The sequence below is a fragment of the Jaculus jaculus genome, chromosome 6, assembly GCF_020740685.1.
Source record: "Jaculus jaculus isolate mJacJac1 chromosome 6, mJacJac1.mat.Y.cur, whole genome shotgun sequence".
In the NCBI taxonomy this organism is placed as follows: Eukaryota; Metazoa; Chordata; class Mammalia; order Rodentia; family Dipodidae; genus Jaculus; species Jaculus jaculus.
Genome location: NC_059107.1, coordinates 61,815,640 through 61,843,404, shown reverse-complemented (window position 1 = coordinate 61,843,404; position 27,765 = coordinate 61,815,640). Strand labels below are relative to the sequence as shown.

Below are 27,765 nucleotides of genomic sequence, written 5' to 3'. Positions count from 1 at the left end.
TAGCTCCTCACACATGAACCCTGATGCTGGCCAAGAAGGCATTGTCATAACTGCACAAAGCTCCGCCCCAAGCAGCAGCCTAGGCCCGGAAACCCGGACTTGCTCCAGGGCAGCTCCGGCCGCTCTCCGGAACTCCCGCGCGGAGGCGGGCCCGCCCGGGTGGAGAGGTCAAGGGTCAGGAGGTGAAGGCGTGCCCAAGATGGCGGCCTCCATGTGCGACGTGTTCTCCTTCTGCGTGGGCGTGGCAGGCCGCGCCCGGGGCTCGGTGGAAGTCCGTTTCGTGAGTAGCGCCAAGGTGAGTCTGGGGCCGACGCCGCCGGCCCGAGAGACAGCTCCGGGGGCCCATGCCCGTGTCCAGAGCCATGAGGTTCTGGTGCCGCCGACGCTTCGGCCAGGCCCCTGCCGGAGGTCCGGGGCTCTCTGTCTGCCCGCGTGTCCAGGTTGCCGGCGTGGTCACGCGGTGGACGCTGGCCTCTAGAGCCGGACCCTCCCTTCGGAGCGGGTGGGTGGCTCCTCTGGGCCCGGGGGGACCCGGGGTGGGATGGGCAGAGGAGTGGGTCCTCGGCTATCTTTTGAGTGAGATGGTTGGGGGTGAGACTCGCAGTGCTAGGAAAGGACTGGAGCCCTAACGCCCTGAGAGCTTCTCACGGGTTTTGAGAAGAGTAACACCGTCGTTTTCATTATGTTTTTTAGTTCATTATAGTATGAAAAAATGCATGTAAGAGGAGTAAAAGTAAAAATCACCTTTAATCGTATACTTGTGCAAATATGTGTATGAATGTTAAAGTCATATTTTCAGAAAATGCGCCTTTTTTATTTTTATTTTTTTGAGATAGGTTCTCATGTAACCCAGGCTGTCCTGGAATTCACTATATACCTGACGCTGGCCTTAAACCCTCTGATCGTCTTGTTGGGATTATGGGCAAGGTGGTGCATACCTGGCTGAAACAGCTTTTTTATTTTTTAAATTCAACTATGCATATTTCAGTTTTAAAAATACAATTTTACACTACCTACAGAAGACCATCATAAGAGGAGGAAAAGATCATGACATCAAATAAAAAAAGAGACTGACTGAGAAGGGGAGGGTATATGATGGAGAATGGAGTTTCACAAGGGAAAGTGAGGGGAGGGAGGGCATTCCCATGGGATATTGTTTACAATTATGGAAGTTGGTAATAAAAAAAATGAAGCCGGGCGTGGTGGCGCACGCCTTTAATCCCAGCACTCGGGAGGCAGAGGTAAGAGGATCACCATGAGTTCGAGGCCACCCTGAGACTCCCTAGTGAATTCCAGGTCAGCCTGGGCTAGAGTGAGACCCTACCTCGAAAAATCAAAAAAAAAAAAAAAAAAAATGAAGAGTCAAGCACACAAAAAATACAATTTCATATATTAAAGAGTTGAGCAATAGTCTGTTTAACGCAACCAAACTCATTTTTACTTAGTGTCACTGCAAATGTATGTCTGTCGGGCCTTACATAGGTTGCTGGAGAATTGAACCCTGGGCAGCAGGCTTTGCAAGCAAGCACCTTTAACTGCTGAGCCATTTCCACAGCCTCTCAAACTCTTGCTTATTCACCCTTTATGTTGTGTTTTTTTAAAAATATTTTTAATTATTTGAGAGAGAAAGAGGCTGATAGAGGGAGAGAATGGGCGCAATAGGGTCTCTAACAAATGAACTCCAGACACATGTGCCACCTTGTGCATCTGGCTCACGCAAGTACTAGGGAATTGAATCTGGGTTCTTTGAAGGCATGTGTCTTAACTGCTAAGCCATCTTCTCCAGCCCCTTCCTGTTGTATTTTATTGTTTTCACCCTTGGGGTTAAAGGTTTTGTCACTTCATTTCAGTGCTGACATCCTTTTGTTCTCTCTCCAGTTCTGTTTTCATTCTTGTTGACTTTGCTAGGTGATATGTGCAAAATGGTATGGCATGGACTCCATTTATGTTTATTTGGGTAAAAGGTTAAATCATTTATAAGTAAACAGGTTTATAATGTTTTGTGTGTATCACTAATCTTTGTCCAAAATGTTAAATCTGGTTTTCTGCTGTCAGCATCTTTGTAGTGATCCAGTTTCTTCTGCTAGGCTTTCCTTTGCCTTCTTTCTGCTCTGCAGGTGTCTGGAGCACTCCTCTTCTTTAGTGGGAAGTCAGCCCAGGTACCTTTGTGTCCTTGGCTGCTCACATCTACATCACCATCCAGAGCTCCTAGTACGCCTGGGGTGACCCACCCTTTGAAGAGTTCCACCACTCTTAACTTGCAATGATTTTTTTTTTTCATCTTTTCTCACTTCAGCCACTTTCCTTGCTCAGTTGTCCTGCCCCAGCCAGTTATCAAGACCCCAGCTGGTCATCTCCATGCCTGCATCTCATCTGCTGCTGGGGAAAATCACATTCCTATCCCGACTTGCTAAGCAGATGGATTGTCATAGGCTTGTCTTCTGCTATAGTTGCATCAGTAGTCATCAATTAAGATTGTTTTGAAGCTGGGTGTGGTGTGGTGGTGCAAGCCTTTGATCAGGAGGCAGAGGTAGGAGGAAGGAGGATCACTGTGAGTTTGAGGCCAGCCTGAGTTAGAGCGAGACTGTACCTCAAAAACCAAAACAGGGCTGGGGAGATGGCTTAATGGTTAAGGCACTTGCCTGCAAAGCCAAAGGAATCAAGTTCAATTCCCCAGGATCTATATAAGCCAGATTCACAAGGTAGCACATGTGTCTGCAGTTTGTTTGCAGTGTCTGGAGGCCCTGGAGTGCCCATTTTCTCTCCCTTTTTCTATCTACCTCTCTCTCTCAGATAAATAAAAAGTAAAAAAAAAAAAAAAAAAAAAAAAATTAAATGCTAGAGCAAGACCCTACCTCGCCAAAGAAAAAATATATTTTTTGTAATTTTTTTCACTTTGTGTCATCTTCCTCTTGTTACCATAGGACCATAGGAAGATTTTGCCAGGATTATTTCAAAAAATTTCTCATTTCTTTAAAGTTTCAAAGAACAATCTCATGAAACCTATAAAGGGGCCTCCAGTGAAGTGATTTTTTTTTTTTCTGTTTTGGATTGCTTCTGTTAATTTGTAGTTTTCAAAATTAATGAACTAAGTGGAGGGAGTTTTGGGAGGGGAAAGGGAAGGTAATGGGAAGAAATCATGATCTTGGTATATCGTCTATATTTATGAAGTTGTCAATAAAAAAGTTAAAAAGGGATGGATGGATGGATGGCTTAGCAGTTAAGGCAGTTGCCTGCAAAGCCAAAGGACCCAGGTTCAATTCTCAAGAACTCACGTTAGCCAGATGCACAAAGTGGCATGTGCATCTGGAGTTCATTTGCAGTGGCTCTAGGTCCTGGTGCGCCCATCCTCTCTTTTTTTCTCTCTCTTTCCCTCCCTCTTTCTCTTTGTCAAATAAATAAAAATAATTTTTTAAAACGTTTAAAAAAATTATGAGGGCTGGAGAGATGGCTTAGTGATTATGGTGCTTGCCTGCAAAGCCTAAGGACTCAGGTTCAATTCCCTGCTACCCACGTAAGCCAGATGCAAAAGGTGGCACATGCGTCTGGAGTTTGTTTGCAGTATCTGGAGGCCCTGGGGCACTATGTGCCTCTTTCTCTCAAATAAACTTTGAGGTCTGTTTAGTCTTTCTTATTTTGTTTGTTTTTTCTTGTTGTTGGGTTTTTTTTTGTTTATTTTCATTTATTTATTTGAGAGAGAGAGAATGGGCGTGCCATGGCCTCCAGCCACTGCAAATGAACTCCAGGTGCATGAACCCCCTTTTATGTCTGGCTTACGTGGGTCCTGGGGAATCGAGCCTCGAACCCGGGTCCTTAGGCTTCACAGGCAAGCACTTTACCACTAAGCCATCTCTCCAGCCCTGTTTTTTTTTTTTGGTTTTTCGAGGTAGGGTCTCACTCTAGCCCAGACTGACCTGGAATTCACTATGGAGTCTCAGGGTGGCCTCAAACTCATGGCGATCCTCCTACCTCTGCCTCCCGAGTGCTGGGATTAAAGGTGTGTGCCACCACACCTAATTCAGAATCTTTATTTTTTTTTTGTAGTTAGTAGTCCTTCTATAACTATTAGAGTAAGAACACTCTCCAAATCACTAACTATAGAGCACATGTAAAATACAAAGTAGTGACTTGTAAATAGTCTTAAAAATGTATTTTTTTTGTTTGTTTTTTTGAGGTAGGGTCCTGCTCTAGCCCAGGTTGACCTGGAAGGCACTATGTAGTCTCAGGCTGGCCTTGAACTCATGGTGATCCTCCTACCTCTGCCTCCCAAGTGCTGGGATTAAAGGTATGTACCACCATGCCCAGCTTAAAATATTCTTTACTTTTATTTATTTATTGAGAGAGAGAGAGAATGAGGATGGGCATTCCAGGGTCTCCAGCCAGTGCAGATGAACTCCACAGACACATAAGCCACTATGTGCATCTGGCTTACATGGGTTCTGGAGAATTGAACTCGGGTCCTTTGGCTTTGTAGGCAAGTACCTTAACCACTAAGCCATCTCTCCAGCCCTATAAGTAGTCTTTATAACCAATACATTAAAATAAAATAGCTACAACAGAAAACCAAAATGAGTGACTATAGCAATGGCAGGGTCTTATGAAGCTGAGGCTGGCTTTGAACTTGCTTTGTGGCTGAGGCTAGTGTTGAATTCATGATGCTCCTGCCTCCATCTCCCAAGTGCCAGGATTATAGGTGTGTGCTTCCATGCATGACTTCCTTTTTGTTTTTCACTCTAGCCCAGCTGATCTGGACCATTAAAGGCATGTACCATAATACCTGGCTCCTTTTTTGGGGGGGGGGTTCTCAGGCTTGCCTGTGTCCCGGAGATTCGAACCGGGGTCCTTTGACTTCACAGTCAAAGGCTCGGACCTCTAAGCCATCTCCCGTTTCTCCTTTTTTTTTTTTTAAACTTATTTTTATTTATTTATTTATTTGAGAGAGAGAGAGAGAATGGGCATGCCAGGGTCTCCAGGCACTGCAAACTAACTCCAGGTGCATGTGCCCCCTTGTGCATCTGGTTTACTTGGGTCCTAGGGAATGGAACCGGGATCCTTTGGCTTTGCAGGCAAATGTCTTAACCTCTAAGCCATCTCTCCAGCCCCTGGCTCCTTTTTATTTTGTTTATTTTTTTATATTTTTATAATTTTTTGTTTATTTATTTGTTTATTTATTTGAGAGACAGAGAAAGAGGCAGAGAGAGAGAGAGAGAGAGAGAGAGAGAGAGAGAGAGAGAGAGAGGGGAAATGGGCACACCAGGGCCTCCAGCCACTACAAACGAACTCTCCAGGTTAATGAGCCACCATTTGCATGTGGCTAACGAGTGTCCTGGGGAATCGAGCCTGGAACTGGGGTCTTTAGGCTTCACAGGCAAGTGCTTAACTGCAAAGCCATCTCTCCAGCCCCTAGTTCCTTTTTAAGAAATTTTTCTTTTTGACAGTTTTATACATATACACAGTGTATTTTGATCATACTTACCACCAGTACCCTTTCTTATCACCTTCCCACTACCGCTAAACCCCTTATTTGACTCAATTTTCTATTTTCATCGTTTTTTTTAAAAATGTTTTTACTTATTTGCAAGGAGAGAGAATGAGAATGAATATGAGTGTGCCAGGGGCTTTAACCACTGCAAGTGAACTTCAGATGTATATGCCACATTGTGCATCTGGCTTTACGTGGGTGCTAGGGAATTGAACCAGGTTCGCTAGGTTTTGTAGGCAAGCACCTTAACTCCTGAGCCTTTTTTTTTTTTTTTTTTTTTTTTTTTTTTTGTTTTCAAAGTAAGGTCTCATTCACTATGTAGTCTCAAGCTGGCCTCAAACTCACAGTGATCCTCCTACCTCTGCCTCCTAAGTGCTGGAATTAAAGGCATGCACTGCTATGCCTGGCTTTTTTAAAAAAAATATTTTATTTATTTACATTTTTATCTTGAGAGAAAAAGGCAGATAGAGAAAAAGAGAATGGGTATGTCAGGGAATCTAGCCACTATGTACAAACTCCAGATGCATGTGCCACCTTGTGCAGCTGGCACTGGTACACGTGGATGCTGGGGAATCGAACCTGGATCGTTAGGCTTCACAGGTAAATTCCTTAACTCCTAAGCTATCTCTCCAGCTCTCATGTCTTTTTTTTTTTTTTTGACCCACTAAGTTAATTTGAGCTTGCTTACCTGAGCATGGGTGGGGTAGGGTGGCTATTTACTGGAATATGGACAATTTGCCGGTGGCTACACCTCTGAAGAACATGACTCCCCTCCCCTTGCAAACATTAACTGCCAATAGCTCCTCTTGGGAGTACTGGGGTCTCATGATTGCCTCCCTCAATCTATGATGTCAGTGGGCTCAACCTTGTACAAGAAACCACAGATACTGTGAGTTCATGGGTGTAATGCCTATATTGTGTCCAAAGACAGTGTTCCAGGGCTGGAGAGATGGCTTAGCGGTTAAACGCTTGCCTGTGAAGCCTAAGGACCCGGGTTCGAGGCTCGGTTCCCCAGGTCCCACGTTAGCCAGATGCACAAGGGGGCGCACGCTGGAGTTCGTTTGCAGAGGCTGGAAGCCCTGGAGCGCCCATTCTCTCTCTCTCTCCCTCTATCTTTCTGTGTCTGTCGTTCTCAAATAAATAAATAATTTTAAAAAATATATTTAAAAAAAAAGACAGTGTTCCAGAGCACTCTTTCTCATCCTATGGCTCATACATTCTTTCCACCCTCTCTTCCATTTTCTCTGAGCCTTAGAGAAGGTATACAGATGTCTAGTTTAGGGTTGACCACTCAGTAGTTACTAATTCTCAGCTATTTGGCCAGATATGCATCTGTTTTTTTGGTTTTTCAAGGTAGGGTCTCACTCTGGTCCAGGCTGACCTGGAATTAACTCTGTCATCTCAGGGTGGCCTTGAACTCATGGCAATCCTCCTACCTCTGCCTCCCGAGTGCTGGAATTAAAGGCGTGCGCCACCACGCCTGGCTTCAGATATGCATCTCTTTATTAACATTTGCCCGTTACAAAAAGAAACTTATGTTACCAAGGGTGAAACAACTCTAATCTATCAATGTAAACATAAATATTTAGAAGGCAGTGTAACAGTCTGTACATTTAACATAGCAGTTGTAGTTGGTTCCCTACTAGGGCCAGCCTTAGGCCTTTGACAAGGCTTACAAGACATAGATTCTCTTTGTGGACCAGGTCTCAAATCCAATCAGAAAGTGGTTGATTATCCTTTTAACAGCCATGCTACTATTATATTAGTAGGTCCATTCTGCCTGGCAGGTTAGTTGCAGAGCACTCAGATTTTATTTTTATATATTTATATATGTGGTGTACATGGAGGCCAGAGGACAACCTTGGGTCCACTTCTTTTTTTCTTTAAAGATTTTTTAAAATATATTTTATTTTTATTTATTTATTTGACAGAGAAAGAGAGAGAGAGCACGTGCCAGGGCCTCTAGCCACTGCAAATGAACTCCAGAATTTCAGATGCATGCATCTGGCTAACATGGGTCCTGGGGACTTGAACCTGGGTCCTTTGGCTTTGCAGGCAAGTGCCTTAACCGCTAAGCCATCCCTGTAGCCCAAGGGTCCACTTCTTTTTGAGATGGGGTCTTTCGTTGGCCAGTTAAGCTATACTAAGTTAAGCTATACCATATGGCAGAGAGCTTCATGTATCTGCTTATTTCTATGTTCCCAGCCCTAGGATTACATCATCCATGTCATTTTATTTGAGTATCAAGGACCAAACTCAGGTCCCCATGTACTTTACCAACTGAGCTATTTCCCTAGCTCGTGTGTGTGCGCACGCGTGCGCGTGTGCTCACCTGCTTAGTTTTTTGAAGTAGAGTTTCATTGTAGCCCAGGCTGGCCTGGAACTCATTATGTAGTCTCTGGGTGGCCTTGAACTCGTGAAGATCCTTCTACTTTTGCCTCTTGAGTGCTGGAATTAAAGGCATGGGCCACCATGCCCAGCTCTCTTATTTATTTATTTAAGAGCGACAAGAGAGAGAGAAAGAGGCAGAAAGAGAGAGAGGGAATGGGCATGCCACGGCCTCCAGCCACTTCAAATGAACTCCAGATGCATGTGCCACCTTGTTCATCTGGCTTATGTGGGTCCTGGGGAATTGAGCCTCAAACCAGGGTCCTTAGGCTTCACAGGCAAGTGCTTAACCACTAAGCCATCTCTCCAGCTCCTGTCTTTTTGTATTGATTGCTATTTTTCTGCACTTGATTCTCCAGAAGAGAGATATGTATGTTCAGTGTTGGGATTTGAAATTGTCAGGATTATCAGAGTTATGCATCTCTGTTCATGTTGCTTTGTCCCATTGAGGAAGGCGGAGCTTTCGTTTTGTTAGATTGGGTCTTAGGGCTACAGGTAAGGGACTAGGGTTTCTAGAAAAAACAGTCAAGGGTTCTACCATGGTTTAACTTTGGTTTTATTTTACCTGTCCTAGTCTACAGAGCTAAACATGGTGGTCCAAGCCTATAATCCCAACACTGAGGTTGATGTAGGAGAATTGTGAGTTCAAGGCCAGCTTGGGCTGTATAGTGAGACCTTGTCTCGAAAAATAAAATAAAAGGGCCTGGAGAAATGGCTTAGTGGTTAAGGCATTTATTTGTCTGCAAAGCCTAAGGACCCGGGTTTGATTTCCCCAGTACCCAGTAAAGCCAGATGCACAAGGTGGCACATGTGTCTGCAGTTGTTTGCAGTGGTTAGAGGCTCTGGCATACCCATATTGTTTCTCTTTCTCTCTTAAATAAATGCATGAAATATTTCAAATAAAATAAAGCTCCCAGAATTTTTGTGACTCTTGACTTGCCCAAGGCCTATCCTGGTCTGCACACCTTTGCCACTCTAAATTTGGCAGAAGCCCCATCTCCCTAGCATGCCAGTGCTAAAAGGAAATAGGAAGTTACTTAGCAGTCCACAGTGACCGGACATTTTCCTGCTGTGATAAGCATCTTTTCTCTTCCTTTGTTACCACAGCTCAGTGTTGGCAGGTATACTGCCCCACTTCTGTAATGAGCAGGGCAGTAATTGCCGAGGCTCCGAGGCCAGGTTCTACATCCTTGTACACACTTGAGATGTTAGTTCAAGCTGGGTGTCATAGTTTACATCTGTAATCCCAGCACTCAGGAGGTTGAGACTGGAGGATTGCCATAAGTGCAAGGCTAGCCTGGGTTACAATATGAGTTCCTGTCTCAAAAAACCAAAACCAAACAAAGAAGAGAGATGGCAGTTGAAAGGTTGTTTTGTCACACTTTGTGATGAATGTAATGCACTAGGCTAGCTTTTCTCCAACTTTAACATGCATAGGAATCACTTGGGCATCTTGTTAAGATGCAGATTCTGTCATCATGTTGCAGGTGGGGCCTGAGATTCTGCATGTGTAACAGCAATCTGGGTGATGCTTCTGTTCGCCAGTCATGCACCCCACACTGACTAGTAAGGGGAATTCATGAAGTTTGTCCTCTGTCAAGCATCTTGGAAACTACCTGGCAGGTACTGGAATACTTCTGCCATGGGAAACAGTTGCAAAAAGATGAAGTAGCTGACTGACTCACAGCCATGAGGGCTGGTATGGGGCATAGTTCAGTACTTTCAGTGCATCCCTTGAGACTTGTTGGGTACGCCACTGACCAAGGAAGAACCAAGTGTGGTTCTTCCCCAAGTAGACTGGCTGGAGTGTAATACTGGCAGCAGCACTACTGTCAGGATCCTGAAAGTATGTTGGGGACGGAGGACTATGCCATCTTCTGGTACAGTAAGCCCCAGCCTACTAGGAGCCTTGGCCCTGTCCTGGCCATTCTGAAACTTGCCCGCCTCTAGTAGCCTGAGGTGGCTGCTGTGGAAGCTCTCTACTCAGCATAGCCTCAGCTCCCTTGAGAGAGGTGCAACTGAAAATAGGTCAGAGCCTTCTTCCAGAGCAGACAACTTACGGAAGCTGCTGACTCCTCTCTTCTGGATCCCTCAGGCATGCCTCTGCCAAGATGGGAGTCTTGAGTTTGCAGAAGAGGTGTGTATTTTGAGACAAGATCTCCTGTAGCCCAGGCTGGCCTTGAACTACTAATGCTCCTGTTTCAACCTCAGTGGTATGGTTACAATCATGTGCTACTGTGCCCTGCTTTGGAGCCATGTCTTACCCTGTACCTTTTCTGCCCTCTTAGGGAAAGGGACTGTTTGCCACACAACTGATCCGGAAGGGAGAGACCATCTTTGTTGAACGGCCCCTGGTGGCTGCACAGTTTCTCTGGAATGCACTTTATCGCTATCGGGGTGAGCACATCTTACCTGTTCCTCACAGCTGCTGGGCCCAGTCTGTTTTGTGCATGGAAGAGAGCTGCAGTCTGGGTGTTGAACAGGTCCTGAGAACCACCCTTGGATCTGGGCTGTGCATCTACAATGGGAAGCTCCTCTGATGTGTTCCCTGGGAGAATTCTGCCTCACAGACAGAACCTGAGAGTTTTCAGAGTTAAGTGTCTGGACTTCCTAGACATCAGGCTAAAGGGCTCTGTGCCATCCTGTTGAAAGGCAGTACATGACCCTTGTGAATGAGTTAGGGATCAGAGCAAGAGTGATGCACTTAACTTTTTCAACCAAATGCCTTTTCATCAGCTATAGGCAGCCTGTGAAAGGAGGGTCAGGAGAGGGAAGCCTCCATAGAGTCTGGTGGTGAAGCAGGTAGAATCAGGAGGGCTGGCTGAGAGGGAAGAAGGGACATCCATCTTTGGATGCATGTGACATTCACTCATGTACTCCATTCATTAATGTAGTCCCATTCACTCCCCAAGTTTTTATGGTGCCAAGCACCATTTTAGCCCCAAGGATACTGCTGTGTGAAGGACAGATGTGGTCCCTACTCTTGTGACACATTGCCATGTCTGGCTTCCCCTGTAGCCTGTGACCACTGCCTTCGGGCACTGGAGAAGGCTGAGGAGAATGCCCAAAGGCTAACTGGAAAACCTGGCCAGATTCTGCCCCACCCAGAGCTGTGCAGTGTTCAAAAGGATCTCCATCAGAACTGCCCCCACTGCCAGGTGAGTCTCCCTGGAGAGTGCTTGCAAAAGAGGAAGGGAGGCTTCACTGGGGTCCTCACTGGGGTCTGACAGACCGTGCCCTGGTCATCAAGGCCCACTGTGTAGGATATGAAATTGAAAGGCCTCAGCAACTATTCCAGATTCATCTTTGCCCTGGTTCCATTGTCCAGAAAATGAATAGTGAAAACTTGTTGCCTTCTTGGAAGTCTCACAGGGGATCTCCCTTGACCTAGGTTAGGTGCCTCCCATATGCCCTCAGAGCTCCCTCTTTTTTCATCTGAGGCTTCTGAGGAAGGCAGTTAGAGGAGTTAAGTACCCCACAACCTGGGGCTAACCTCCACTCCACCTAACAGGTGATGTACTGCAGTGCAGAATGTCGGCTGGCGGCTGCAGAGCAGTATCACCAGATCCTGTGCCCAGGTCCCTCCCAGGATGACCCCCGGCATCCTCTCAATAAGCTGCAGGAGGCATGGAGGTAGGCATTTTACTTTTCATTCCTTATCCTTCCTTTCTCTCCTGCCTGTCTGCCTAGAAGCTGGTGCCAGCCTTTTGTAAGTTACCATAACCCAGATTTTTCCTCCATTCATAGACTTAAGCCTCAGCCTCCTGCCTTTAGTCTGGATGGGCAGTCCCACCATCCTCAGCACTTTACACATTCCCCAAAAGAGCTTCTAAGCCCCAAAGGATGCAGAGTCATCAAATTCTCACTTAACTTTCTCCTTTGGCAATTGATGGGCAGAAAAGTTCTCCACAGCGGGCAGACTGGGCTTCCCAGGTTTTGCTACTGGAAGGGAATTTCCAGGCCAAACCTTTTTTTTTCCCCCTCTCCCCAGGAGTGTTCACTACCCCCCTGAGACTGCAAGCATCATGCTGATGGCCCGGATGGTGGCCACAGTGAAGCAGGTGAGCCAAGGAAACTGGCTGATCCTATTCAGCCCTGGGTCTCAGTCTTGTCCTCATTTCAAGGCCCTCGCCCAGATGCATTTGCTCCTAGGCTTCCTGAAGGACAGCTGCTTGCTGTGTAAAACTTTAGGGACATACTAAGCAGAAATCAGGCATAGGGTATTGACCCTCATTTTGTCTGTAGTCTTTTTGGTTCTGAGAAGATGTCTGTCTTATGCAGCAGCAGTTCATGTTTGATAAACTCCACTTTTTTCAGAATCCTATTTCTTATATAAAGTGAGAGAGCCCATTCTAACCTCCTCCTGTCCATGTTGTTGTTCTCCAGCTTCTTCTTGTTTTTGAAGTCTTTTGAGTTGGAGAGCCCCACTGCAGCTGGGAGATGGGTAGTTGAGTATGGGCAAGGTGGACAGGCTACCTGAACCATTTGGGCAGTAGTGCCAGTAGGGAGGTGTACATCCATGACCTTTGCATGTATTTGCCCCCTGCAGGCTAAAGATAAGGACCATTGGATCCGGCTCTTCTCCCAGTTCTGTAACAAAACAGCCAATGAGGAGGAGGAAATTGTTCACAAACTCCTTGGGGACAAATTCAAGGTTAGTCTTCTGCTATGACCCTGTCTCTAGCTCCTACCCTGTGGAAGTAGCCTGGGATGTCTGTGGCTACTTGTGGGAAACTAGCTCTACCTTTGGCCTTTTTTGGGTTAGAATCTGAGCCCTAAAACCCATTCAGAGGACATACATTCCTGCCACTGTTCATCTCTGTGACTTAATGTGGACCTAAAATTGGAAGTAGGGACGAGGGGTGGTGACAGGAATGGGATGGATGCATGTTCTGAGAGTACTCTACATTGTGTGGGCAGGCAAGACCCTGGAGAGAGGAGGGTAAGAACACCAGATGTGGAAATGAAGGCTGAGGTTCCATAGTCAGGGAGAGGTATGACAGCCACTGAGTAGAGAGGTCTTCCTGCAGATGGGCTTCATGGTGGAGGCAGCTGTGTGAAAAGGATGCATCTCCTAGGGTAGCATTCTTACATTGGATTTAGAGGAAAGGAGGAGAGTGCCAAGGTGATCTAGAGGCCCAGGCTGGGTAGGAGGAGCCTTCAGGGAGGGCAGTCCTAAGCCTTGCAGATAGGGGCTGGAAAGGGAGAAAGTTTGGGTTCATGACTGGATTGGAACTGGTAATCCAAATACCAGAATTTTGGGGGGATAAGCACTTTTGGCCTGTCTTTGCCCCCATGGAAAGCTCAGGCTACAGAGCTGGCTCCTTTTCTTCCCTCATCTGATCTTCCTGACCTGCTTGGTGCTAAGGGGAAGTCCCCAGGAATGCAAGTGTCTCTCTGCTTCCCCTAAACCAGGGCCAATTGGAACTTCTTCGGAGGCTTTTCACAGAGGCCCTTTATGAGGAGGCACTCAGCCAGGTGAGTATAGGAGGGTGGGACTAACAGCCTCTCTTCCTGGGATACCCAGCCAGTCCCCACCTGGTGGTCTGGCATTGGACTGAGGCCGACTCTCAGAAGTCTTCCTCAGCAGTGTCAGACCAGGAAGAGCAGCAAGTGGCTGTACCTCTGTTGCTCACCTCATTTTCTCTTCCACAGTGGTTTACTCCAGATGGGTTCCGGTCTCTTTTTGCTCTTGTTGGGACCAACGGCCAAGGAATTGGGACCAGGTTAGGAGAGAATGTTATAAAAGTATTAGGTTATCCCTCAGGGTTCAGGTGGAAGGTTGATGGAGGAAGGTAGTCACGCTTCTCTCAAGTCTGGGTTGGGGTTGGGTGTTATGGGCTGGAGCACTGCCAGAAAGAATGAAGCAGTGGAATTTGCTGCTAGGAGTCTTGGTCTGTTGGGAAGATAGCCCTACATTGGAAAAGAAATGTAGTCTGGGTGGGAGACTTCTACCTGAGCTTAACATGTCTGGAGGTGAAAAGCCCCATGACCTGGGCCTCCTCTCCAACTTTGGCACCTGGAACCCACAGCTCCCTAAGCCAGTGGGTTCATGCCTGTGACGCTCTGGAGCTGAAGCCTCAGGAACGTGAGCAGCTGGACGCCTTCATTGACCAGTTGTACAAGGATATCGAGGCAGGTTGGTGAGATGGAGCTATGGCCTCACCCATTCTGGGACATCCCCCCACCCCAGTTGGATGATGGAAATGATCACTTCAGAGAGTGCTGAGCTAATAGTGGGAGAAAGGAACCCCATTGTGTCAGTGGGGAGCCTCAGATCTGTCCACAGGACATACAGATAAAGAAATGGGCCCTGACATGCATCCAGAGACTCCATGCTGGAAGAAGTGTGCCAGAAAAATAGGGTGATAATACAGGCGGAAAAGCAAGGCTTGTCCTCAGAGAAGTGAGTTTAGGTAATACGGTAGAGTCAAGGTGCAGTAAAAGGGGTGGGTGGCAGAACAGCAGTGCAGGTACCTGCCTTGTAGCCTTAGTTTCCTTCTCCCATGTGGTGGGTGGAAAAACATCTGCATGTTTCTGTCTTACAGCAACTGGGGAGTTCCTTAATTGTGAAGGGTCAGGCCTCTTTGTGCTTCAGAGCTGCTGTAAGTCACTGTACTGGGGAAGGGCTGGGCTCATGTTTCTGTCCTTGCCAGGTCATCCTTTTTAGTTGACTCTTTTCTGGATGACCAGGTCAAGCTAGAAGTGGAGTTAGTTCTGTGCTTCTTTGGACCTTCATCCCCCCCCCCCCCAAATAGTTAGAATTTTCTCTTTCTTTTACTTTTAAAAATATTTTATTTGGGCGGCTGGAGAAATGGCTGCCAAACCAAAGATTCCCGGTTCGATTCTCCAGGACCCATGTAAGCCAGATGCACAGGGGGCACGTACATTTGGAGTTCATTTGCAGTGGCTGGAGGCCCTGGTGCATCCCCTCACCTATTTCTCTCTCTCAAATAAATAAATAAATAAGTAAAATATTTTATTTTTAATTATTTGAGAGAGCAAGAGGCAGATAGAGAGTGAGTGAGAGTGCCAGGGCCTCTAGCCATTGCAAATGAACTCTAGACACATGTACCATCTTGAGCAGCTGGCTTATGTGGGTCCAGGGGAGGCAGTTGAATCTGGGTCTTTAGGCTTTGCTAAGACATCTCTCCAGCCTGTTTTTTGTTTGTTTCGTTTTGTTTTGTTGAGGTAGGGTTTCACTCTAGCTGAAGCTGACCTAGAATTCATTATGTAGTCTCAGGGTGGCCTTGAACTCACAGTAATATCCTACCTGTGGTTCCCTAGTGCTGGGATTAAAGGCATGTGCCACCATGCCTGGCCTGTTTCTGTCTTTGAGGTAGGGTCTTGTTCTAGCCCAAGCTGACCTCAAATTCACTATGTAGTCTCGGGGTGGCCTTGAACTCACAGTGATCCTTCTATCTGTGCCTCTCAAATGCTGGGATTAAAGGCATAAGCCACTATACTTGGCCCCCTTGGACCTTTTTACTCCAACAGTTCATTCATTCACTCTGCTTGTTCTTTTATTTGTTGTGATGCTGAGGGCCAAACCCAGGGCTTCATATTGCTAAGCAATCACTCTGTTACTGACTGACCTACATCCCTAATTCCCCTCCCCCACCCTTTTTTTTGAGGCAAGTCCAATGGACTGGCCTTTTTTTCTTGGTTTTATGAGGTAGGGTCTCATTCTAGCCAAGGCTGACCTGGAATTCATTATGTAGTCTCAGGGTGGCCTCGAACTCACAGTGATCCACCTACCTCTGCCTCCCGAATGCTGGGATCAAAAGCGTGCGCCACCACGCCCGGCTTGACTGGCGTTTTTATTTATTTCTTTTTAATTAGAGAGAAGGAGGTGACAGGATGGGGCCTCCCGCCACTGCAATCAGACTTGATACGTGCGCCCCCTTGTGCGCATGTGCGACATTGCACTCTTGTTTACATGGAAAAGTAAAACATGAGAGTAGAACATGAGTTCTTAAGCTTTGCAGACAAGCACCTTAACCACTAAGCCATCTCTCCAGCCCACCTCCCCCCATCCCACTATTTCTTTATTTTTATTTATTTTTTTGGTTTTTCCTAGGTAGGGTCTCACTCTAGCACAGGCTGACCTGGAATTCATTCTGAATTCACAGGGTGGCCTTCCACTCATGGTGATCCTCCTACCTCTACCTCTCTGGGATTAAAGGTGTATGCTACCATGCCTGGTCCTTTTTTTTCTTTTGAATTTTTTTTTGAATTTTTATTAGCATTTTCCATGATTACAAAAAATATCCCATGGTAATTCCCTCCCCTCCCCACACTTTCCCCTTTGAAATTCCATTCTCCATCATATTACCTCCCTATCACAATCATTGTACTTACATATATACAATATCAACCCCCCTTTATTTTTTTAATAGGCCTCTAGCTACTGTAAACAAACTCCAAATAGATATCTCCCTGTTGTTGTTTTTTAAAGATTTTATTATTTATCTATTACAGTCAGAGAGAGTGTGTGTGAGAATGGGCATGCCAGGGCTTCTAGCCACTGAAAATGAACTCCAGACACATGTGCTACTATGTGCATCTGGCTTACGTGGAACCTGGAGAATCGAATCTGGGTCCTTAGGCTTTGTTGCAAGCATGTGCCTTAACTGCTAAGCCATCTCTCCAGCCCTTGTTTTTGTTTTTTGAGGTAGGATCTTGCTTTAGCCCAGGCTGACCTTGAATTCACTATGTAGTCTCAGGGTGGCCTTAAACTCACAGTTAGAGTGAGAACCCACCTCTAACAACAACAAAATAAACAAAAACTTGTTTTTGTTTTTCGGACAGGAACTCATTGTAGTTCTGGCTGGTCTGGAATTTACTATGTAGACCAGTTTGGCTTAAAACTGACAGCAATCCTTCCACCTCAGTCTCCTAAGTGTGGGGATTACAGGTGTGAGCCGCCATCTGTTAGGACTAAACTACTGTTTTTTGTTTTTTTAATCATTCATACTCATAGCTAGACATGGTGTATTTGGAAGGCAAAAGAAAGATATCATGACTTCAAGGGGACCCTAAGATATATAGAGAGAACCTGACTCAAAAAATTAAAGGGTTGATGCCAGGCGTGGTGGTGCACGCCTTTAATCCCAGCACTCGGGAGGCAGAGGTAAGAGGATTGCCATGAGTTCGAGGACACCCTGAGAATACAGAGTGAATTCCAGGTCAGTCTGGGCTAGAGCGAGACCCTTCCTTGAAAAACCAAAAAAAAAAAAAAAAAGACCGGGGGGGGGGAGGAGGGAATTACCATGGGATATTTTTTTATAATCATGGAAAATGCTAATAAAATTTTTTTTAATCTAAAAAACATAGTATATATTTAAAAAGTAACTGCTATAAGACATATGTAACCTGTTCATATGTTTCCCCAATGTTTGAAATGGCATTCAGGAACAATTCATAATTAAAGAAAGGGCATTGTGGTAAAAAAAAAAAAATTTTTTTTTAAGGGTTGGGGATGTCAGTTTGTAGTAGCTTGCCTGTCATACATGGTTCTGAGTTTTATCCCAGCACCAAAACTGGGGCACATATACAAATAACCCTCATTACCTGCCTCTTATGACCCAGGCAACCACAGCTGTGTCCCCAATGCTGAGACCTCCTTCCCAGAAAATAATTTCCTTTTACATGTCACCGCCCTGGAAGATATTAAGCCAGGAGAGGTGAGTGGGGCTGGGGCTGTTGGGGTGGGCAGCAGATCTTGTAGGATCAGTAGCAGTAGGTACTAGAATTCCTTAAGAGTTAGGCTGCCCCAGGGCCTGAGTCTTTTTGCCTCTAGGTATGCTAACCCCACCCTAGTTTTAACATTTTATTTATTTTGGAGAAAGAGAGAATAAATGAGAATATGAATTGGCCTGCCAGGGCTTCCTTTCACTGCAAACTTCAGATGCATGCAGCAATTTATGGATCTGAGTACGTAGTTATCTGAACCAGGACCTGCAGGTTTTGCATGCAGCCACCTTTAACAACTGAGCCATCTCCCCAGCCTCCACCCTAGGTGCCCCCCCACCCCAGGTAGGGTCTCACTGTAGCCCAGATTGAATTCACTATGTAGCGTCAGGGTGGCCTCAAACTCTCAGCAATCCTCCTACCTCTGGTTCCTGAGTGCTGGGATTAAAAATGTATCCCACCATGCCTGGCTGGTTTTTTTTTTTTTTTTTTAATAGTTTTATTTATTTGCAAGCAGAGAGAAGAGTGACAGACAGAATGAGCATGCCAGGGCCTCCAGCCACTACAAATGGACCAACTAGACTCCAGATGCATGTGCTACTTTGTGCATTTGGCTTTATATGGGTACTGGGAAATCAAACTCCATTCATTAGGCTTTGCAGGCAAGCACCTTAACTGCTGAGCCATCTCTCCAGCCCCTCCTCAACACCCTACTTAAAAAAAATAAAGCCTTAGTCGGGCATGGTGGCATACACCTTTAATCCTAGCACTCAGGAGGCAGTGGTAGGAGGATTACTGTGAGTTTGAAGCCACCCTGAGAATACATAGTGAATTCCAGGTCAGCCTGAACTAGACTGAGACCCTACCTTGAAAAACAAACAAACACAACAACAACAATAAAACCCCTAAACTTTAGGAAACCGCAGAGAGAGAGAGAGAGCGTGAGCGTGCACACGCGTGCGCGCGCGCTGGATATCCAGGTTCCTGTCCTTAGCCACTTTTTAAAAAATTTGTTCTTAGCCACTTTTTGATCAACAGATGTACAGCTTCTAAGAAAGTAGTAGGTAGCTGGCTTGGCACCTGGGGGCCGGTGTGGGCTGAGGGTTCTGGTTGTTTGTACAAAGACTAGAGCCTGGATGAATTCTTCTCCTCAGATGGTAGCATCACACCTAGATAACCTTTGAGCCAAGCTATAGACCTTGGCCACTGGCTGGTTTTTACCATGGCCCAAGGCTGCCTCTGATCCAGGTGGTTAGAGCCATACAATGGCTTGCCTGTTGGAGGCATTGGAAATACATCAGGGCAGCCCACCTTTGCTGAAGGGAAGCACAGACCTAACTCCTGGGGAAAGGGCAATGATTGGAAATAAGAAAGTTATCCTAAGCCTGGTGGGGTGGTGCATGCCTTCAAATCCAGCACTTGGAGGCAGAGATAGGAGGATCACTGCGAGCTCGAGACCACCCTGAGACTACATAGTGAATTCCAGGTGAGCCTGGGCTACAGCGAGACCCTACCTTAACAAAACAAAAACAAAGGAGAAAAAAAGATCATATCCAGGTGTGCAGATGTGGTGGTACATGCCTTTGATCCCAGCACTCAGGAGACAGAGGAGAGAGGTAAGGAGATTGCTGTGAGTTTGAGGCCAGCCTGGGCTAGAGTAAAAACCCTCCCACGAAAAAAATAAAAGATAAAAAAGGAAAGCTGTCTTATCTGATGGAAGGCCTGGACCAACAGACCTTCTTCTCCCCCACAGGAAATCTGTATCAGCTACTTAGACTGCTGTCAGCGGGAGCGTAGCCGCCACAGCCGCCACAAGATCCTCAGGTGACAGCTGGGTACATGGATGGGCAGCTAAGTTCTGGAGTCTTCCATCCCAGTAATGGTCTGGCTTATCATTCTTACTATCTCCCCTCTCTGCAGGGAGAACTATCTGTTTGTTTGTTCCTGCCCCAAATGCATGGCAGAGGCTGATGAACCCAGTTTGACCTCAGAAGACGAGGAGGAGGAAGAGGAGGAGGAAGAGGAAGGAGAACCCGAAGATGCAGAGCTAGGGGATGAGATGACTGATGTGTGATGCCTTCCTGAAGTGGCCCTGCCTCTGATCCTATTGGAAAAGGGCCCTTCTCCCAGTGAAGTGGTTAGAAGGAGCCCCTCCCCCACTCCCATTGCCTGCTTCCTTCCCTCCTTCCAGCACTTTCTGCCAAAGGGTAGGACAGAGGCTGGACCCTAAGCCCTGTACCCTCACTAGACCTCATGCCCTGAACACTGCTGCTGAGTTGTCTCAGGCCCTGCGTGTTGCTGAGCCTTCCAAAACTGGCTTCCCCCATTGCTCCACTGGAGGTGTCAGGGGCTGGAACCAGGTTCAGGGGTTAACAGTTCCTTCCCCTGGACTCCTAGCCCGTATCCATCCACTTGAGGCAGGGCCCCTCTCAGCCAGCTACTGATTTGTTTTTGAGAGGTAACACAGTGGCAGATCTGAGAATGGACTGGTTTCATTGCAGCAGAAAGGAAAGGCATGTGGCATTTCACCTTCCTCACCTCCAGACCTACAGCTGCAGCTGACAAGGCATCAGGCCTGCCACTTGCCCAGTGAAAGTTGGGAGTGTCTGGACCTCCAGAGCATCTTCCCTAAGGCTCTGCCAAAGGGTGCTGGACCATTTCCATGGTTTGGACATGGGGGAAATAGAGCTTAATAATGCTTTCTCCAAGCTCCACAATCACTGTACCTTGTGCCTTGATCCTCAGGCCTAGGCACAGTGGCTGACCCCACAATGTATAGAAGAGGCCAGGAGGCCTCTGCCTTCCTCCAGAGTGGTGATCGTCACTCTTTCTCACCCTTCCTGCCATGGAGGACTACTAGTATGGTTGAGAGCAGAGGGATGACAGGTCTCTGCTCCTTAATTTAGGATGCTCTAATCTTCCCTGGGACCAGTTGAAATAGGTCAGTGAGTACCTGTACAGACCTCAAATGTCTACCCTTAAGATCTCCACAGAAGAACACTGAAGTCTTCCAGAAACCTAAAGGATTGGACAGAGTACTCAGAGACTAGCCATGACTTTGTCCTCTCCTTCCCAGATAAGCATCTTTCTCAGTCTCTGCGTGGGTGTGTTAGGAATACAGCCACCACTCCCAAATCTTTCCTACCTACCTTCACCAAGGAGCCTGCACACCATCTTGCTGAGTGCTCCAGGGAGAAGAGGGGCCTATGCCATAGGCCCTTTCCAGGATCATGGAACTGGGTGGGACATGCCTGGCTGGCCCCTTCACCTCTTCTTACTCCTTCACAGCAGCCAGCCCCCCTCCCTCTGCTTTACCTGTCCACTGTTTTTAATAAAACATGAGTGTTAACAGACCTCTGAAGTAATGCTTTGTGGAGGATGGCTAGGCAGGCTGTCTGGGGCAGGGCAGTATTCATGGAAGTAGGTTCAAAAGGATACACGTTCAACCAGCAGGTGGTAATAAGAGTGCTCCAGGCTTGGGCTCATCTGTGGCTTCACTCACTCTACTGTGTAAATGTTCCTCAAACCAGAACAAAAGTCCTCTGAGGGCTGGCTGAATCCCCAGAATTAGGCTATGATGAATCTTTTCCCTTGATCTGTGTGACTGAAGACCAGTAATCTGAGCAGTGGCCCTAGGGGACCTCAGGACATCCCTGTCTCCATGGGTCTCAAGGGCCTTCCCTCTGGGACTGGATGTATAAGTCTGGAGCGGTGCACCTCCCTCTAATGCTTTTTTTTTTTTTTTTAATTTTTTGAGGTAGGGTCTCACTCTAGCTCAGGCTGACCTGGAATTACTCTGCATTCTCAGGGTGGCCTTGAACTTACAGAGATCCTCCTACCTCTGCCTCCCAAGTGCTGGGATTAAAGGTGTGTGCCACCACGCCTGGCTTTCTAATGCATTCTTAGTCTAGGATCCAGTTACAACCCTAATGCTTTATTGCTAAAAAGTCATTGAAGGTTTATTGAGTCCCCAGATACCAGTTCCTTAAACCACTCCAGCAACTGCTTGAGGTCTTGGCTGGGGGAGAATGAACCAGGTGGTGACAGTTCACAGATGACTTGTGTTGTCTGCCTTCAGCACTCCTTTTGTTCCAGAAACCCTGGGTTCCAGCTCTTGCCTTTCTGTAGCATGAGACATCCTTGGAAGCCCTGGGGAAGGGAAAGCCACTAGTGTGGCTTCCCACCCTCAGCTGGGTTCCACATGTCCTTCGATGTTATTCCCAAACTCAAAACAGTAGAATTTTTGGGTATCCCCTTCCCAAGAGTTACTTGGATAGTTGGAATCTGGGATCAGGTCTTCTACCAAAAGGTCCAGGGAGGTTGCAGCAGCTCAAAGGTGGGGATACTGGTGACATTGACTGGGATAGAGATGATAGCCCACGGCAGCCCATGCTGTTCCAGGGAGCGTCTGATCATGTAGCTAGGAGGCAAGAGACACTTTTTCAGCACCCCCAGCATTCCCCTCTGCCCTCACTTTGGAGCTCCAGAACTCAAGAACTTTTTTTGTTCTCCAACTGGGGCACCCAAAGAAAAGGCATGTGGAAAGGAACTGGTGATTACCCTGTGTCAACCCCCAGAGACCAAGAGCCCTCACCCATCTCTGCCGAGCAGGAAGAGGGCAGGGATATCAGCTGTGCGTTGGGTACTGTCCTGGATCATCTCCACATAGAAGCTGTCATTGTCAACTGCGTTGTCAGAGATAATCACGGCCCGCCCACCATGCTCCTGTACCACCCGGGTCTTGGAGAGGAAGGAGCAGCCCCTGGAAGAGGTAATAATGAGGCCAAAGAAAAGGTGGTACTAGCTGCCCCTCTCCCACATCTTCACCCTGAGGTGAAAATTTATCAAAGTTTACATAAAGTACATAGCTAAAAGCATGCATCATGAAGACATTTCTAAACACCTGTGAAAGAATGAACTATTCACATCACCACCAGCTGTGACTTCAGAACTTGCCCTTCCTGTGCCACCTCTGCCTGTTCCTTACCCCCTCTCCACCAGAGCAATCTGGTCCTGGATGAAGAAGCCGTTGCTGAGCTCCTCGCAGGCTTCTGGAGGTTCAGCAGGGACAAGATGAATTTGTTCATACCTTGTGTGCTGGAAAATGTTCAGACATTTCAATAAGTGAGAATGGAAGGAGACATCTTTGGGACTGGTATCAGAGTGAAGGAAACATGGGGCTGGTTTCTCTGTTGCTGAGCACTTTCACCTATTCTCACAAAGGCCCATCTGGTTATTTAACCCCATCCTGACTGTTTTGGATTTTCAAGGTAGGGTTTTACTCTAGCTCAGGGTAACCAGGAATTCACTATGTGTTCTCAGGCTGCTGGGATTAAAGGCGTGTAATACCACGCCCAGCTCCTTCCTGTCTTTTTGATACAGATCAAAGAGAGGAAGCTGGGACCCAGACATAAGAGTTAGCAGAGAAACTTGGTGCCTTCGGTGCATTTTTCATTTAACATTACCCAATAAGGCAAGTGGAACCTCCCAGGTACCCAGGTCTTAACAGTGTGCTCAGGGGAGCAACTAGAAGCACAGCATAGCCTGATTCTGATCCCTGCCCTGTCCCAGTACTCAGATGGGATGATTATCATGACCCTGGAAGGGAAATGGAGACCCAGGCTCAGAATATCAATGCATCCCTGAACTTACAAAGATACCACCGAAGTCCTTGGCAGGTGTGGCTGTAAAGATGTATCGAATGTCCCCAGGACTCAGCACTTGGAAATATAAATAGTCATGGATACGTAAGCCTAAAGGAAAAAGTGGGATAGATGGTCTTTTTTGTTGTTCGTTTATTTATTTATTTATTTTTCCGAGATAGGGTCTCTAGCTCAGGCTGACCTGGAATTCACTATGTAGTCTCAGGGTGGCCTCAAACTCATGGTGATCCTCCTACCTCTGCCTCCTGAATGCACCTGGCGGTTTTTTCCTCCCTTCCTTTCTTCCTAAATTTTTAGTAGCCTAGGGCTGGAGAGATGGCTTAGCGGTCAAGTGCTTGCCTATGAAGCCTAAGGACCCTGGTTCGAGGCTTGATTCCCCAGGACCCATGATAGCCAGATGCACAAGGGGTGCTCGTGTCTGGAGTTGGTTTGCAGTGGCTGGAGGCCCTGGCACGCCCATTCTCGCTCTCTATCTGCCTCTTTTTTCTCTGTCGGTTGCTCTCAAATAAATAAATAAAAATGAACAAATAAAATTTAAAAAAACTAAAAAGTTTTAGTAGCCAGGCATGATGGTACATGCCTTTAGTCCCAGCACTCGAGAGGCAGAGGTAGGATGATTGCTGTGTATTCAAGGCCACCCCAGGACTACATAGTGAGTTCCAGGTCAGCCTGGGCTAGAGCAAAAGTACCTTAAAAAAAGATGGGAGAAACACACAAAGACAGAAAGAATGGGTGCATCAGGGCAGGACCTCTTTTTCTATTTTTTTTTTTTAAGTACACTTGTCTAAGAGAGAGAAAGATGGAGAGAGAGAATGAGAATGAGTATATCAGGGCCTCCAGCCACTGCAAATGAATTCCAGACGCACATGCCATTTTGTGCATCTGGCTCACATGGGTCCTGGGCAATTGAACCAAGGTCTTTTGGCTTTGCAGGCAAGTCCCTTAACCGCTGAGCCATCTCTCTCCAGCCTGGGGGCAGGACCTCTTAATGCTGCAAACAAACTCCAGACACATGCACCACTTTGTGCATCTGGATTTAAGTGGGTACCGGAGAATTGAGTCTGGACTGGCAGGCTTTGTAAGCAAGCACCTTTAACCACTAAGCCACCTCTCCAGCCCCCTTTATTTCTTTTTTTGTCCATGTTCAGGTGTGTGTGTGTGTGTCTGTGTATGCTTGTGGAGGCCAGAAGACAACTTAGGTGTCATTTTCAGGAATACCATTCACCTCCTTTGGGAGTCTCACATTGTCTTGGAGCTCTCCAGTTTGGTGGGCTGGATACCCAAGTCCTAGGGATCCTCCTATTTTTGACTACTAGGGATTGAGCTCTAGGCCTCATGCTTGTGAGGGGAACTGTCTTACCCTTGTTTCCTTCCCTTCTCTTCCTGCCTTCCTTCCTTTTCCTCCACTACCCTTCTTTCCTCCCTTCCCCCCTTTGTTTCTTTTTTGAGACAGGGTCTCATGTAGCTCCCTCTGGTGTTGAAGCACCTGTGCTTTGCTGCCTAGTCCTGATCTTGTTTCCCAAGTGCTGAGATCACAGGCATGCACCAGCAGGCCTAGTGTGAGACATGGGTGCTGCACTGGAGAGGACACAACAGGTGCCAGCAGAGCAGTTGCTGGGATTTGTATCTGTTGCCGTCGCTGCTTCAGGTGAGCCATAAAGACTGAGCTCTCAGACCAATCCATCTTTGCTTTCAAGAGGACCAGGGAGTTCCGGAGAGCAGAAGACAAAAAATTCTCATTGGTATAAGTTGACTGGTCTCACTGCCATGCCATAGTTCAGACACTGTCATTGTGTGTCCTGACAGTTCAGCTAAACTGGTCTACCTGCCTCTATATTTCCTTTTTGAGGTGGGATCTTTCTATGTTGCCAGGCTGGTTTCCAACTCCTGGGCTCAGGTGGTCCTCCTGCCTCAGCTTCCCATCTGTTTCCACTGTTTCTATTTTTAAAATTATTTTTATTTATTTATTTATTTGAGAGAGAAAAAAGAGAAACAGGCAGATAGAGAATGGCACTCAGGGGCTCCAATCACTGCAAACAAACTCCAGATGTATGCGCCCCTTGTGCATCTGGCTTACGTGGGTACTGGAGAGTTGAACCTGGGTCCTTTGGCTTTGCAGGCAAATGCCTTAATGGCTGAGCCATCTCTCCAGCCCTATATTCCCACTGCTTTTAAAGAAAAATTATTTGGGGGGGGGGGCGGAAAGAGGCAGACACACAGAATGGATGCACCAGGGCCTCCAGCTAGCCGCTGCAGACTAACTCCAGATGCATGTGCCACCTTATGCATCTGGCTTATGTGGGTCTTGGGGAGTCAAACCTTACTCCTTTAGCTTTGCAGGCAAGCTCCTTAACCACTAAGCCATCTTCCAAGCCCCTCCACTTTACAAAAAAAATTGTTTATTTGAGAGGGACAGAGAGACAGAGAGAGGGAGAATTGGGTGTACCAGGGCCTCCAGCCACTGCAAACGAGCTCCAGATACATGCGCTACCTGGGGACTCAAGCCTTGAACCAGGGTACTTAGGCTTCACAGGTAAACAACTGCTAAGCCATCTCTCCAGCCCCCTCCCCCACCTTTTAACATAGGGTCTCACTTTACCCCAGACTGACCTTCTTAATTTTTTTTTTCTTTTCCTGGTTCCCACAAAGTCATCTTTGAGATCAAAGCTAACTTGTTTTCTCAGAAAGCTGTTGCCTTGTCCCATGCTTTGCCCTTTCGTACATCCATTCAATATGCACCTTTTTTTCCAGTTGAAACTTTCAACCTATAATTATATGGTATCCATAATTTTCTAATGTCTGCCTCCTCTACTAGGGCAAAGATGGTAAGTCTGTGGTTTCACTCCATGTCCAGTGTCCACTGCCTGTTGCAGTGGCTAGGACACGTAAAGATATAGGTGCTCAGAAAACGTTACTGAAAGAAAGAACAACTATGCCCAGCTCTGCTGTGCTGAGCAAGAAAGTTGCCAGAACCACCATATTTTTTTCTGGGGCATAGAAACTTTTTTAAATTTTACTGGGAGTTGACTCTGGATTTCTTAGCCCAGAATGTTGAAGGATGGAAGCTGTTACAACAGGTCTGCTAGTTGAGACTGGTTGTGCTTTTAGTTTGTCTAAGGCCCAAATCACAGCCATTCAGAGCTCCATGGGCTTGGCTCTGGGCTATACAGTTTTTTGTTCTGGTTATGGGTAACCCCCATCACATACAAATACTCCTCCATGAAGCCTTGCTGGATTACCCCTTCAAGCACAGGCTCGCTTAGCCTTAGCATGTGGTTTACACAAAGTGGGCATATAATGTGTTCACGTATGTGCCACTCAGTTGTGTAAGTGGGTGCCTGTGCGCGTGAATGCACGTGTAGGAACGTGTGTTCCTGTACGTCTGTATGTTTGCATGTATTCCTTCAGTATGTTTTTCCAACTGTGTCCGAGCCTCCTGGTTGCGCCAGGAGTAGTGGGTTGAGGGAGGGCAGTTCAACAAGGTTAGCCGAGGGCGCAGAGCCTTTCCTCAGGAACCCTGTTGAGTAGCCCCATTCAGTCCTGTCTCCTGACCAACCCAGCTTCGAATTCGCGGGGTCCCCAAGGTGACCCGTGGCCCCCAGCCCAAGAAGCGCCTAAACTGGAGGCCTGCCCCACCCCGCAGCTCAGCCCTGCCGGTTATCGCTTACCGTGGGCCGCGACATACACGGGTAGCCAGAACACAAGACACCACCAGCCCGTGGCGCCGCGGACCATCTCCAGGCCCCGCGCCAGGTTTCTTCCGCGGTCCCGCAGAGCAGAGCTCGCTGGACTTTAGCCTGACAGCTGCTCCGGCCTCCCGCCCCCAGGCCCGCTCTCCCTGCTGGTTGGATGGCAGAAACGAGATCCGTGGTTGATTGGCCCGGCCGGCTGCTCTTGTAGCCGCCTCTGCGCCCCAGCCTACTTCCTATTGGTCAAGTAAAGTGGAGCCAAGGAAGGATTGGCTTAAATTCTCAAAGGCAAACGCTGCCCCCGTCCCGCCCCCGCGAGTTTCAGACGACTCCACTCCCCAGAGCACGGGGCGGCGGACTGGTCGGCGGATATGGGGAGCTGGTGGGCGGCTGGAGAGACGCCTTCAGCTGCGGGAGGTCCTAGCCGCAGGCTCTGGAGCTCGATCCGCCGCTCGAGGGCGGTGTCTTTCACGCCCTCCTCCCATCCCGGGCCGCCCGGGACGGTATCTGTCCAGCGCTCACCTGAGCGCGCACGCGGTCGCCCGACTGGGGGCTGGGCCGCTGACCGACGCCAGCCCTCAGGGGCGGTCACGTGCCTCATCGGTACAAAGCGCAAAGTAGTTCTAAGGCCAGAGTTGAGTTAAATGAGATCACTCACGCAAGGTGCTTATGTAACACAAATGCATTCCACAGTCGGTGTTCAATAAATGTTTGCGTTTTACTACCGGCTTTCGTCTGGCGTCCTAGGACGGAATCAAGATTAGCCAGTGACACGGGCTAGGAACCCCACACCGCAAGAGATAGAGCGCCCGGTCCCTAACCAGTGCTTCTGGCTAGAGCGCCCCGAGGC

The 27,765-nt window shown here is 47.4% G+C and overlaps 2 protein-coding genes across 2 annotated transcripts; one reads left to right on the top strand and one right to left on the bottom strand.

The window, feature by feature from the left end:
* Positions 1 to 172: 172 nt before the first annotated feature.
* Positions 173 to 20,916, top strand: Smyd5 (SMYD family member 5). The gene is made up of 13 exons (XM_004668287.2): positions 173 to 295; positions 10,159 to 10,267; positions 10,889 to 11,028; positions 11,382 to 11,503; positions 11,862 to 11,931; positions 12,420 to 12,524; positions 13,286 to 13,348; positions 13,526 to 13,596; positions 13,903 to 14,009; positions 14,419 to 14,475; positions 17,462 to 17,556; positions 19,317 to 19,387; positions 19,484 to 20,916. Exons 1-13 carry the CDS (start codon positions 200 to 202, stop codon positions 19,635 to 19,637), a joined length of 1,260 nt encoding a protein of 419 aa, XP_004668344.1. The 5' UTR covers positions 173 to 199; the 3' UTR covers positions 19,638 to 20,916.
* A 560-nt stretch (positions 20,917 to 21,476) lies between these two features.
* Positions 21,477 to 27,052, bottom strand: Pradc1 (protease associated domain containing 1). Its single transcript, XM_004668285.2, has 5 exons — positions 26,895 to 27,052; positions 23,216 to 23,316; positions 22,551 to 22,660; positions 22,158 to 22,325; positions 21,477 to 21,983 (listed from the first exon to the last, which is right to left on the bottom strand). Exons 1-5 carry the CDS (start codon positions 26,959 to 26,961, stop codon positions 21,863 to 21,865), a joined length of 567 nt encoding a protein of 188 aa, XP_004668342.1. The 5' UTR covers positions 26,962 to 27,052; the 3' UTR covers positions 21,477 to 21,862.
* Between the last annotated feature and the right edge of the window lie 713 nt (positions 27,053 to 27,765).